Raw genomic sequence first — 14732 nt, forward strand, 5'->3', positions numbered from 1 at the left:
TTTGTTGCATTTTCTTTTTATTTGCTTTCACTCACATTACATCACATAGATCACATGATCACATGCTCAGCCATTGCCGCTTGACATTCACACAAAAACTCTTGGCAAAGTCTTCCCTCCGTCAGCACTGTGCTGATGATGACGGGGAGAAGTACGACAAAACCATTCGGTCCCCTCCAATGTGTCACATGTGGTATGGCAGATATATGGTAAGCTTTTGGAGCATTTATTCGATAGCCTTGAAATCTAGCTTGTACTCTTTCTAGGAGGCGCACAAGTAAAACTTGTAACATTTACCACATATTGTAATTTTCGGACTATAAGTCGCGTTTTTTTCATAGTTTGGGGGGGGGGGGCGACTTATACTCAGGAGCGACTTATATACATATATATGTTTTTTTTCACTTTTTTGGGCATTTTATGGCTGGTGCGACTTATACTCCGGTGCGACTTATAGTCCGAAAATTACGGTACTAGTATGACTTGAAAGTGGATATCAACGATTTCAAATGATATCCAGCTTAAGGTCCAATCATATACTAGTGCACTCTGTCCTCCTTCACTAGTAACACAATGATTGCGTCGCACTAGTAAACTTTTTTTCCAGGACTGCGTGGCATTTCTGCAACACTATTAGTGCCTTCTGATACTATCAGTAGAGTTTGAGAAGCCGCTCGTTCAACAGTTATTAAGGATATCAAGGATATTGATGAAATGCTCCATGAGTTTCCATACTGATGGTAATAGTAACGCATTACGGTACAGAGAGGGAAACGCGTAACAAAGCCTTCAGTGACATCTCACCAAATGAACCCAGACACATCCTCGACATAGGAAATGACCTCATAATTTCATCTATCCATTGTGTTATTAAGCAGACAAATCAATCAATCAATCAATCAATGAAAAAACAAAACGCAAAAGGTTGCAGCCCGCATGGGGCTCCACAACCACGAGAGAAAAAAAAACGAGGGTCATGTGAGGGACAAAAGGAAGGAAGCAAAGCGGAGCTGCACATTTGACGGGGTTCCGTTAGCTTAATGTGCTGCAATGGAAAGAAGGCCAGTTGACATTTAACTTAACATCCATGTACTAGTACCTTCTTCATCCTCATCGGAAAGACAATTTGACACACTGTTAGGACGTTTATGTCCGAGCAAGTGCCTTAGTAAAAAAAAAAAGTCAACTACCAGTGCATCTTTTGGATTAATAGTTTGTGGATCTTAAGGTGGATATCAAGGATACCGAAAACAAACATTCACACAACTAGAGAAGTGAAGTGAATTGTCTGGTGGAACAATAGATGTTAACTAATAGAATTTTGTGTCCGTAGTAGAAAGCTAGTGTAAGTTTCTCCTCACTACTACCATGTAGTGGTATTACTAGCGACAAGAAAGAGTGTACAAGTACATGGACATTAACTTCAAACTAGTAGACCAAACATAGAAATTACATGCATGGTAAGAGTAATACTCTTTCTGCTTTGAAGACACATCTGCTCTGCTAATGTGCCCTAGTTGTTCTTTTACTGGTGAGGACAAATACTGTACTAGTATCTGATCCGAAAATTAATAAATGCTCAAACATCTTTCCATAGGAAGGCAGTAGAGAATAAAACTTTACCAGTAAGGCAGTCGTTGTACTAGTGCGAATGAGTAGTTTTTCAACTGGTGTGCAAATGAATGACGACCAAGATCTTAAGATGGGTATCAAGGAGATGATATAAAGGCTTTCCAAAGAGCTTGTGTGGAAGACACTAAAAGCTTCCATATGATGGAATGTGCCAGACGGGAATACGACTCCCTCTTGGTTTTCCTGCCTCGCAAACATCTCGACGCCACAAAAACAAAAAGCAGAGCAAGTGAGCAGAAGTTAACACTTGTGTCTTTGCCAAACGGTACTTTAAGAGGAGCAATACTGCACGGTTGCTGCCATTCCATATGACGAAGCAGCGCGGCAAAAGACGCCACAGCGACGTTGAAACATTTGGATGCCAAAATCATAACTACAGGCAGTACACACTACACGGCAGATACAACCAAAACAACTTTTATTTTTGTAAGTTTTACATTCAACATGTTGTCTTCCCCCCCTTGTCCTCAAAGCTACAATAGAATCTTAAAGCCAAGTCAAAAATATTTGTTTTGCAATAATATGTGCCCCCCCTCCTTAATTTAAAATATTTTTGCATTTGTGTAATACAAATTAAGAAGACTAATCCAACTTGTTTTCCACCAGACAAGGATGTTGACATCCAATCCTCTTAATTGTTTTCCCACTGTCGCAATTCTGCACGTCAAACATATTATCGCAAAGAATATTTTTGACTTGACTTCTACTTTAACGTATGTTCACAACAGCTTCTCAAAGCAATGTAAAAAAAAATATTCGGAGCATCTGTGCTGTAAAAAAAAAAAATGTTTCCTTTTAATATAAGAGAAACAACAACAAAATAATATATGAAAAAGCGTCAGGGTTCGCTTTATGCTGCATATGTACAAAAAAAAAGTCCTGAAGCTGCAAGTCCATCTGTCTCTTGTCCGCTAACGCCAACCGACATTCGCTACTTCGCCCACCCATCGTCTTTGAATCATTATTAGCAACAAGCGGCCTCGGTTAAACGCAGTTAAGGTGACACCGCAATGGGCTTGATCGTCACTGGCCAGATTAGTGCAACACAAAGAGGAGGCGCTCTACACGCTTGAGCTCCACGTGCGGGTGGGGGAGATGGAAAAGTGCTTGCTTGGGAGCTTGGAAAAGTCAAATCAAAAATCCCAAAGCGGATGTGGGGTACAAGTACGCCCGTAACGCATGGCTCAGCTGGAGATGTGGAAGTGCAATGGTGATTTCAATCAGGGGTGTCCAAAATACAAGTAACAAATTAATCTCAAGGACTCACAGCAACTAACTTAAAGGGAAAGGGTGGTTTGGCTTTCAAACCCTTTTTTTTTTTTTTTTGTGCTCAGGCCAAAACCGTGTCTTAAGACGCAAATATGGCTTTGACGCCACCTGGTGGCTTGCTGGTGCTAAGTGCCAATGTTGAACTAAGTAATTCAATCAGATCAAATCTTTGTCTAATAAAAAAAAGTGCTTTGCTGCAATATTGTGGCATCACGTACAAACTTCAGTATGGAAGTTAATTAATCGCAAATTTTGGCAATTCCTTCTCCCGTTGATAGATTTCTTGAATAAATTAATAAAATGGCGTATCTTGCTTTCTCTGTATTCACTCCCTGGGCGGCAAAAATTTGGACACCCCTGGTCAACCCACAGGAGCGGTAAAAGTGCCTGCTTTAAAAAGTCATCAACCGGGTTGCTCGTCTATCTTGGTGAAAAGCGTTTATGAGCGCACGCACACGGCACGGCGCACAGCGGGATTCATGCGAGCGAGTGGGAAGCGCAATCACAGTGCACATGAAAGTCCGGAGATTTTGCAGAAATGCAAGAATCAAGCACAGAACTCACAAGCAGGTACCGCACTGGAGGAAACACGACAAACTCTTGAGTACAGAAGAAAAAGAGGGCCAGATCATTTCATCTGATGAGGACCAAGAAGATGAAGATGATGATGCTGCTGATGGGAGGTGTTTCAACCTCAATCCCTGACACCCTGGCTTCTCTCATCGTGGCTTGGCCCTCAAACACTATTTTTGGAAAACTGAACAATCGCTTTGAAATCACGCGTGTAGAAAATGTCCACATAGAAAAAACACTTGTCTTAGGGTTAGGGTGCAATGTAGTGCAATTTGCTTCAGGTCAGTATAGCTTTCCTTTTTCTTATGTTCTTATCGTTGGCACTTTGTGAGGTTTCTGTCCTTTACGAGGTTGGCCAATCACAGGACGAGAGGGAGTTAGCTTATCACTTTACTGGAGGAAAAACAAAAAGAAGGCGGAGAAACCTGGGAATTGACGAGGGCCCACGCATGCACTTAGGCAAGCATCGAGAAAGGAAAAGGTAAAATTTCCATGGCAACAAAGATCACCACATTTGCTCTGATAGCCTACGTGTTTGTCACTTTTTCTACAAAGTTGAATGGCTGCGTAAAAACGCCGTCAAATCCACATCGACAACAAGGCTTGAAAATACGGATCCTCGGTCACTGCGCCAGTTTGTAAAATTAAAAATTTGTCAGATAAAAGTACGACGACTATATGACTTGCTAAAGAGGAAATAGATGAAGCGCTTCTTGGGTCTTTGAATAGAAGAATTATACAACAATTAGAAAAACGAGTCCATCTTAAAGAAAAAGACACCTAACAAAAAAACTACAATGATTAGCAACGATTTAGTCTACTTTCATCAATAAAATCACCCACGAGAGCCATCTAGTTTTATTTAGCCAATCACAAAGCTGCCTGTTATTGAATAGAAATGTCTTGATTGTCGCTGGCTATTATTCTCCTCAGCTCTTTCACATGTCTTGGACCTCCAAGAGGAATTTCAAACAGATTTATGATTAAATAAAGCAATTGCCCTTACTATACTAATCGAAAGATCCATCAGCAAGGTTTAATCTGGGGTGGGGGGGGGGGGGTGGAACGGAGGACTATACTTCCATCTTATTACAAATCAAGTAAATGCTTTGAGACGCTGCATTAGAATTGCAAATCTTACAACCCAGCGTGGATCACTTGAAGGATTGAAATGACAACAAATGTTCCAGTGAAGTCAGGTTTGCTAATGCGCAAGTCTCTCCGCATTAAAGGGCTGCCCTCCAGACAAGCAGTGATGACGGGCTCACTACCTTCAGCGGCTAGAGAAAGTCTGCACACCCCCGCTCAAATGCGATGAACAAAAATGAGACCATGACAAATCATGTGCGTGACCCATAACCCCTGCAAATCAAATGAAAGAATAAGTCTTTTTTTTTTTTCTAGAGAGAGACAAAAGTGAAAAATGAACTGAGATATAATATCATTGTGGCAAACAATCTTCGGAAATTATGGCCAAAGGTGCTTGCACGTTAACAGTGGAAAAATTACCTTCATTTAGTTGACATGCCATTTGAGCAAGGGTGTGTAGACTTTTTCTATCCTCTTAATCAGACGGGGGCGGTTTGAAAGGGCAAAATACATGGCGACATAAAACAATCTCTTCTCAGAATCTCAAAACATCAGCTGTCACGTGAAAAATCAAGAAAAGCAAAGACTGCCCGAATCGCCTTCCCGACAACGACAACATGAAAGCAAGAAAGACAATATTCAACGAGTTGTAATCCTGCTGATTGCATGGTGCAACTGCTAGTTGCTTCAGCACGTCCATGCTGAAAATAAACTCTCTATAAGATACACACTTTCCTCTCCCCCAGGCTTACAGTGATACTCGTAAAAGTCGAGTCGTTTCTTCAAGGTGCATATTTCTCTGGGTTAAAGAGGGGGGAGGGGGAGGGGGCTATGTTTCTTATGTTCTGTACATCTGTAGAGCTTTTTTTTGCAAAGTTGAAAGAGGGGGAATTCTTGTTATTTTGTACCACATAATGTGAGGGTTTTGTGCATCGTTGCAAAAATGTGAAGATTAATGTCTAGCTGAAAGAGGGAATGGACAGGCAGAACGTCGGTGTCCATTACGGCTGCGTGATAGAACTTGGTTGGAACTCAACAAGGGCGCGGCAGTGACACTGATGTGCTATGGAGCGTCGGGAACCCGTCCACTGATGCGTCAACAATAGCTTACATCATGCTGCTAATATACTGAGTATACCAAAATATTTGTCATTTTACACATTCAGTGGAAAATAAGTGAAAAATAGCATCTGAACGTTCCCAATTAAAATGGAAGTTTCTTTAACGCTGTCCTTATCCCCCCCCTTTTTTTTTTTTTATCAACAGTGAGCGAGTGAAAAATCTCAGTCTTAAGGGAAAACCAAAAAATTTTAAAACCAGCAGAAAGTTCCTTTTTCTCAGTTTTTTTGGGAAAGAGTAGAGAGCAAAGTCAAACCTCCTGCTGCTCTGCAGGAGGCAGCACTGAGAAGCAAAAGAAGAAGCCTGCTCCAGCGCCAAATAGCGGAGCTCGTCTTGCCGGCGACGGGGGGCGGGGGACTAAAAGTGGGGTGGGCTCTTAGTCGGTGAATCTCTGACAGGCCTTCTTCCAGCGACAGGCCGTGCACCACATCTCTTTCTTCTCCATGCCGTAGACCTTCCGGCACTTTTTGGCCTCCCCGCGGGGTTTCCTTGAGTAACAGCATATGTGAAAGCGTTAAGCGCACGCATACGCAACCAAACGCTCAGCATACCGGGGGTCACCGGCGTGGGTTGCCGGCAATGGAGTGTTGCAAAAGTGGTCATTTAAAAATGGACACACTTTTGATTTGATCGTTTTTAAACTGACCCATTGAGCTTTTAAACTATAATAATACTCTTTGCAGAGATACATATGTTTCTCGTAATGTATGATAACTATACGTACGTATTAATGTAATTATATTTGCTCATTGATTGTTAATAATAAAATATAAAAATTAACATTTTGCAGATGATGTGTTTGGTTAATTAAAAATAATAAAATTACCAGTCTTCATAATTAAAATAAACAGAGGTGTTTTTTATAAAATATACAATGAATACAATAAACAATTTTATCTTCTTACGAAGGTTATCTAATTAAAAACTTAAGTAATTTGAAATTAATTAGTTATAAATTATACAATTTCAAAATGAGCATGAATTATTTATTATTTTACACAATTACTACACTGCAAAAGCAGATTGTTATGTACCTGTTTCCCTGCGCTGATTTCGGCATGGGCATGATTAAAGCGTGGTTCTTGTTAACGGTGCCATTTGTGCCGGATGCCGGCTGCCGCTTTTCCCCGATACTCACTGTACGCACGTGGGTCACTGCGGGCCCCTAGACAAAAGTACAACTTGACTCAGAAGAGCTCCAGCCATGCATCAGATAAGTTCACAAAATACAACATTATGAGAGTTTGATCCCTTTTTGAAAAAATTTGAAAACAGTCAAGCACTTTCTGGGTGCACTTGCCGAATTAACATAATGTTTATTACATTTTCACAATATTAATGTATTTGTGTCCGTGAAGAATAAAGGACCTTGAAGAAGAGCAATTATACAGCAGAAAAAGAAGATTTCATCACGAAGAAATCTCTAATGTGTAAATTTGAAATGTGCCATCAGATTACTCATGTTTTTCACAAAAACTAAGTGCAAACAAATAATGTTTGTTTCTGGAAGCCAATTGCACTAGTCAACATAATTCGGAAAGCAACGACTCTATTTCGAAAAACTTTGGTTCAACTTTTGCACACAAATAAATCAACGTGATTTCTGGTGCAGACATTTAAAGGAAAGTAGGATGCTTTGACTATTTAAATTGTTTAAAAAATCATCTAGATTTGGAGGGGAATATTGATAACTTTAATAACGTTATTTATGTTTTATAAGGGTGTGCACCTTATTTTAGTGGCTCATTGTTACATCTCTCTTTAGAATGTTGACCCCCATCCCATCCCCGCAATTGATCCATCCAGGTTATAGGTCATAATAATGCTGGTAGAGTTTTGAATTCTTTGTCTCCCTCAAGGCGAGAGCAATCAATCTGGTAAAGGCATGTGGCTATTATGCAAAATGTGAACGTTAACAGTTATTTTACGAGTCTGCTTGTCCGCTACTTTCAAGGCGTCGCCCCCTCTCCACAAGCTCAAGTGGTGCAGCACCACTTGTGCGCTCCGAATCTCTCATAGCGTGCTTGCGTGTGCCGTGTGCATCAAGGAAATATACAGCCAAGTGTGAGTTGGCTACCCAGTTGAGGGAATATAATTAGTATAATAAAGTAAAATCGAAAAGAACTTTGACTTCGTTCTTTGTGTGAACTTTGGTTGATATTTAGACGAAACTTTCTCCACTTTATTACTCTGGGAGAGCCTCCCACACTGTTGAGCTGCGGATGACCTGTGTTTCCCACGCTGGTCTCCAAAACCGCCTCGGCTGAGCGCAAAGCCTTTGCCAAATGTGAGAATACTCTTTTTGTAGGTGTGAGCGTGTCCTGCGACATAACCTACCTGGTAGGCGTGGTCAGTGCGGATGTGGCAGAGGGTCGAGGGAGCCGATTGGCTGAGCAGTGTCGGAGCATGGCTGTGCACCCCGTTCAAGTTGATGTGCTCCGAGTGCGGGACGTCGGCAAGCGGCGACGGGAAAATGGGCGGGGGGCCGGCCGTGGTGGGCGAGGTGGGCGTGAGGCTGGACATGCCCTCCGTCAGGCTGTCCATGTTGACCTCGATCTCTGAGTAGTAGAAGTCCTCCTCCCCGTCACTGTAGTCCGAGTCGCTGTTACGCCTGAAAGGAAGCCATGACAACTCATTGCAAACATTCAAATAACTCTGCATAGCTTTTAATTTCCAAATGTATACATTTCAGTTGAAATTATCCATTCATTTTCCATAGTCCTTGTCTTAATTATTGTTGCTGGTGAGTTGAAGCCTATGCAAGGTGACCGTATTGACAATTTGTGATAAAACTCAATTGCCGAAGTTGCGATCAGTGTTATGATCATTTTGGCCGGCAGGTGGCAGGAGAAGGCAATGTGCAAAAAAAAAAAAAAAGAAAAAGGGGCAGTACAGCAGCTTCTCTACTGCACAAAATAAGAAATAAATCCCGGCTCTTCTTAATATTATTGGTACATCGTGCACAGCGGGGGAGAAAACACTTCGGCCTTCCTTAAGTTTGTTCGTGAGGATCGTAATGAATGAGAAAGCGCTGTGGTCAAATCAAAGTTGAGCTTTTTGGCAGAAACTCGACATGCCTTTTTTGGAGGAGAAAAAAAACGATCACAAATCTGACCCAAAGAATTCTACATTTCCCAATTCCCTTCAGTTATGGTTTGACCGGTCATTATGCAAATAATGCAAAAGCAGCTTCACTGAACTGAAGGGCCAATGAACACATGAATGAAAATCTCATTTTCCCAGCAAGAACACTGAAACATACAAGTGTAAATGGATTTTCAAACATGGCAATGCCCCAAAGCATACTTCCAGGATAATAAAGGACAAAAGTGTCTCAAGAGGGAGCATATTAAGGTCGTGGAGTGGAGCTGGGTCTGCCTTCAAAACTCAAACCGATAGAAAAGCCGTGGAAGAACTTAAAGCATTGAGTTTCCGAGTGGCAGCCAAGAAACCTGAAGAATTTTGAGAGTTTCTGTAAAGAGGAGTGGGCTAGAATGCTTACAATAGGCATCTGCTCACTGTACTTGCCACCAAGTACTAACTTAGGCTTTGCTTGCACAAAAGACGCAAAAACGCAAAACAGCACAAATATAAGAAGTTCAAAGAGAGCGTTAAACCGAAACAGGAAATATGTTGAGTCAATCTTATTTTCACCTAATCTCACCTATCAGAGAGACTGTGCTTGTATTTTCTTCCATTTAGTATTTTGCGTGGGTTTCTTTGTGGGCGGGTGCATTAACATAATCAAGGTGACTTGGGCACTTAACCGTGTCACTGAAATGCTTCCATTCTCCTGATGAGATTGGATGGTCTGCAGTTGTACGGTTATTGGTCATACATGACATTATTGGTCATACATGACGTTTCTTCCTCTCCTTGGGTTGCTCGAAACTAGCATTAGCCGTAGCCACAATTTTGTTCATTCCCGTCAGATGGTCGTCACCAAAAAGAAGTAGTCACGACATGATGAGCTTTGCTGAAGTAATGTATCACCGTTCAAGGTTTATTTAAAGTAAATAATGGTTCATTATTATTTTTAAATAAGGAGACAGGTGATTATATTTTGCATAAGGATGGCGTGATGATGACAAAGGACAAATTTACCTCTGGCAAAGTCATGCATGTAAACCATGTAGGACCAACTCACCCCAGGTGGACGGTGCGGATGTGCCGCTGTATTCCTGAGGAAGTGCTGAGGACCTTTTCACAGTTCTTCCACAGGCACTTAAACATCACCTTCATGGAGTTCTGAAAGAGACATGCAAGTCAGAAGTTTGAGACGCCTCCTTTTCATGCTGTTCATTTGCGTCATCAGCAAGCTTTGTGTTGCCTCCTTAGGAAGCCACTGGTGAGATTTCAATGAGAGGATATGATCCATGACGCCCGCTGCCAGATTCCTCTGGGGACCCTTTAACTGGCAGCCTCAGCAGAGAGCACTTTGAGGGGTATTGAACGCTGCCCAACAGGGGATCTCGCCTATTAGACGGCTGTTTGAACAGCCAGTTGCTGAAACAGACCTTATGCATGAAAAGATCAGACACATGGAGTGTTATCCTCTTTAATACTCTGACTACACATTCAGTCTCTTTGTTTGAAAAGCATAATTTGTTATTTGGACATATGTATTTGTGTTGATATGTCATATTTTTACAAGAAGGCATTTTATCTATCGAGTACAGTAATTTGATATTCTGAATTTTAGAGTTTGCATGAGAGGTGGAGTTATTACCGTTTTTTTCCGTGTATAGTGCGCCCCCATGTATAGTACGCACCCCTAAAAATGGCATGCTGATGCTGGAAAAAAGCTTGTACCCATGTATAATACGCACCCAATTTTTATGAATTTTAAAAAAAAAAAAAAAAATTATTTTTTTATTTTATTTTTTTTAAGTCCCAAAGATCGTCACACACGCAGGGAGGTCAATGGGTCCCATTTTTATAGTCTTTGGTATGGTCTTAACTAGGCTGGATGTCATTTTTTTTGTTGGCGTTGATTTCTCCGACTGCCCCTAAACGCACCACCGTGCTCCGTGCGCGCGTGGGCTGCGGACGTGAAAAAGGCGGATCTGTATGGGAGAGACGTTGAAGAGGAATAAAAACACCCTTGGAAACCAAAACTTGCCCCTCGTCGTGAATCGGAGCCGCAACAAATGTTTCGGATTTGTGTAGGGTACATTGTGACAGACGGCAAACTAGCAGGTGATCGAGCGAGCGTCTGATACAAGAGCATTGCGGTCGTATGGAGCGTGTTTGAAGTGAACAGCAGAGACGAAAGGAACAAGGCAAAGTGTTGTGAAATAAAATATTACCTGTAATACGCATTTTGTTATTTGCTGATTGAAACTGCTAATTAAACTGTGAATTGAAACTAATAGGTGGAGAACTGAACTCTCGCTCTTTATATAGCTGACGTGTCTTGCGCAACCGTTCTGCGCATCTGTAATGGCGGCCTCCGTATGACGTCCGGTCCGCGATGGAGATTAAAAAACAAACAATATTTGACAATAACACACCATCAAGGATTGCACCATCGCATCAAACGATGTGTCGTCAATTATGAATTTTACTAAGTGTGTTGGGCAGGATGGCTGAATGCGATGCGCGATTGACAACAAACAAGAAGAAAGGTGAGTTTTATTTCGGGGGAGATTTGTCATGTCTCGTCCCCAGTTTTGCTATGTGTCTAGGTTGCCATAGTTTCTGTTCGTGTCACCCCGCTCTTCCTGTGTCACCTCAATCGATGTAACGTGTTTTGTATTTAAGTCCTGTCTGCCCCTCGCTCACCGTTGGATCATTGCATGTGTTACTGTCATTCTGTTCCTGTCTTTGGTAATGTCACCCTGTCTTTTTGTTCCACGACTTTGTCGGTCAGTCCTGTTGTTGGTTTTGTTGTACCATGACTTTCTTTAAAAAAAAAAAAACAATTTAAAAAAAAAAAATTACATTTTTTTTTGTACCCATGTATAATACGCACCCCAGATTTTAGGACAATAAATTAGTAAAATATTGCGCACTATACACGGAAAAAAACGATAATTCTGTCCACTTGTGGTCGTTATCCTCACATTTGACTGTCGCATCTGTCTGTGACTTTGAGTGTGTATGGCTTTAAAAGGCGGGGCTTGGCATGGTGAGTGACGTGGGCATCGAGTTGGCCGGCTGCTATCGAGCAAACTCTACAAGTTGTGTAACTCATGAGTTGTGGCCATTTAATAATCAATTTCTTTGTGCATTTTCTGCACAGGCAACTCAAAATAAGGTCCTGTTTTTTACGAAAGGGATGGATTTTTAAAAAAATCGGAGTCATTAATAAATTGAGAAATTAGTCGATTGTCAAAGCAACTCTCAATTGCTGCCTTAAGTGTGTAAGAGGTGTGTCTCAAAACCTTTCGTCCATCAAAAGTGCAAAGTGATACAAGTCTCCATGAAATTGCGAGGCTCGCAGTGCGGACATAGGAAGAGGGGGAACGGTTGTATTTTTTTATCTCTTCATCTCCTCTTTTGCGTACAGTACGAGGGGCTGGCACCTGGCCCATGAGCAGGCACGGACCTGCTCTGGCGCTAATGAGTGAAAGTGGGTGTGTACTCTGGGAACCTTTCAACAGCCTCTGGAGAAGGGCGGGTGAGGAGGGGGCAAGGCCAGTTCGTGAGTCGAGAGTTAACCCTTACACGGAACTCCAATGAGTTACTCGCCGGTGCTTGAGAGCTTCTAATGGCACATTTAAATCATAGCTATAAATACTTGGTAGCAAAGCCCCGAAGTCCAAACAACACAAATCACCTAATTCCCGCAGGGGTTTTCTTACATTAACATGGTTACGCTAAGGCCGGCGACAGCCATGTTTAACAGTCTTCTTAACTTTCTGCCAAGAAAGGAATAAAATAGTTACACTTCCACGGCCGATATGGAAATACTCGTCCTCTACATTCTCCACAGCCTACACGCATTTCCCTTGAAACATTTATCCAGCGGTTTGTGCATCACTCTTTACTGCTGTCGTGCTCCAATGTGGCCGACTCCCACATATTGCGCAGTCTGTGTACACTCCTCCAACACTGCGTTGCCAGAGGAAATATTGAGTTTCATTTCACCACATGCTGTTACTTTGTGCCTCAACCCTCGTCTGCTTCCACACTGACGATCCTCATCTATATGCATCCCCTCCGTTGTTTGTGCACGCACTTCACATGTGTGTCCTTTCTCTCTGCGGTTAAAGTCTAAAAAACTAAGCAAAGGAGAAGTGAAAGCGCAGAATCCATCGGCCATGTGCAGTCACGGGTTTGAAAGCGCATGATGGTGACTTATTTCGTTGGCTCTTCTTTTTTTTTTTGGTGTCGTTCATTATCTTGGCTGTCAGAATTCAAAGCCCAAACACAATTCCCATAGGACATAAACTCCACATACAGCCGGCCGGCCCACCTTTCGTTTGCGAGGTATGGGGTCCTCAAACATGAAATGCGTGCTTTCGGCGACGTCCTCGCTGACATCATCCCCTTGCGACGGGAGCAGGAAGTTCTTGTTGGCGTCGTTGGACAGAGGCGGTGATGGCGTGGAGGGCACCGATTGGTCGCTGGCATCCCAGCTCCAGTTGCCGCTGGTGGAGCTGCTGTAGCTGGCTGACAGCGCCTCCTTCCAAGCCCGAATCGCTGGTTCTGGAACTGCAGCTGACAGGATACACACTGGTTTAGCATTTCATAATACGCTACTATGAGGGTGTCAAGGGCCACACACTTGCCACAAATTGATTTCAAGCCAGGTCAGCCCAATATGTTCATGGCCTAATTAGCTATACAACATCTATTATTCATTTTCCTCACAGTTTTGGTGCTAATCATTTATTGATTATCTTGGTTCTATCATATGCTCAGTATGACATTTCTTAACAGTTGAAATATTATGAATCCGTTTTTTTATTGCCACGTGCAACTTGAGGATCAAAGTGACATTTATGAATGTGCGTTTTATAAAGTAAATTGTTGAACTGGAAATCATTTTAAAATGACAGAAATTTCCGCATCCATCTGGAAATCTTGACAACTTTAACTGACTCATCACATCTTACAAAGCAAAATGGGGACTATTCTGGAAGAGAGTGCAGTTAGCCGCCAACCTGGTAAATGTATAGAGGAAAATACAGACGAGTGAGTGTCGTAAAAGATTTCCACAGGATGTGTTTGCTTTCACAAAACTATTCTTCACAGTGCATGAAAACTTGGAGACTGTATGTTTCGACCTCCCCAATGGCCACGGGCTATATGCTACAGCCCTTCTATAAACTTTATAAATTGCAGTAAGTACAAGTGTTGCATATTGTATTATGTGTCCCAACTACTGAAAGTATGCAGTAGCCGTGTCAGTTTGCCCTTCCCTGCAACCCCTTGCACACAATGGCGCACTTGTGACTTTTGTTTACCAAGTTTAACAACACCCAAGTGTACTCTGACAAGGGCAAATGGCAATTTCAAACAGAATGTATGAAATAAAACATTCAAATCAATTAGTCAGTTCACCTCCATGTTGGCTCATCCGGAGCAAAGAGCCTCGGTAAGTTGTGCAAAAAGGGGAGGGGGGTTGAGAAAGTTGCCAGGACTTTGACCATCTGGTGAGGTTGCCATGGCAATGGCAAGCACAGCAAAATGGAGCTGCGGTGATAAGGTCGCGACTGAACAGTTGGCTTGGGCACGTGACACAGTATTTGGTTTGCGTGGAGACTCGGCTGCGTGTGTTCCCAAAGCTGAGGAGGTTGTACCTGTCGGCGTGGAGGACGGGCAGAGCACCAGCGGGGATGTGGACAGCGATGTCAGGACGGCGGCGGCCATCACCTCCTTATCAGCATGACCTGAGGGCTTCCTGCAGACACACACACACAGGCCAACAAGGTTTAGGTGCTGTACCAACTTTCTTGATATGCCTGCTTATTCGATTAAGGAAGCTCTGACCGTCACCAGAGACCAACACAGCGCTCCAAACAAACAACAGCCCGAGGACAGACAGATATGATATTAGGAGAGAAAGAGACGCAAACAAACAAGCCCCCATCCAAACTACT

At 42.5% G+C, this 14732-nt stretch overlaps 1 protein-coding gene across 4 annotated transcripts in view; it reads right to left on the reverse strand.

The window, feature by feature from the left end:
* slc2a4rg (SLC2A4 regulator) overlaps positions 1–14732 on the reverse strand; it is a 29265-nt gene continuing 14533 nt past the window's right edge. Inside the window, exons 3-9 of one of the 4 annotated variants that reach the window (XM_061299994.1) lie at positions 14433–14533; positions 14194–14325; positions 13103–13347; positions 9830–9930; positions 8020–8293; positions 6717–6847; positions 5923–6170 (exon numbers count right to left, since the gene is read on the reverse strand). In XM_061299994.1, the coding sequence (XP_061155978.1) occupies positions 6059–6170; positions 6717–6847; positions 8020–8293; positions 9830–9930; positions 13103–13347; positions 14194–14325; positions 14433–14533 (1096 nt within the window). In that variant the 3' untranslated portion in view covers positions 5923–6058. Of the gene's footprint in view, positions 6171–6716; positions 6848–8019; positions 8294–9829; positions 9931–13102; positions 13348–14193; positions 14326–14432; positions 14534–14732 lie in introns of all 4 variants that reach the window. The other 3 variants (XM_061299986.1, XM_061300009.1, XM_061300001.1) reach the window with 3 other exon arrangements.

This window comes from Syngnathus typhle, linkage group LG2 (assembly GCF_033458585.1).
Source record: "Syngnathus typhle isolate RoL2023-S1 ecotype Sweden linkage group LG2, RoL_Styp_1.0, whole genome shotgun sequence".
In the NCBI taxonomy this organism is placed as follows: Eukaryota; Metazoa; Chordata; class Actinopteri; order Syngnathiformes; family Syngnathidae; genus Syngnathus; species Syngnathus typhle.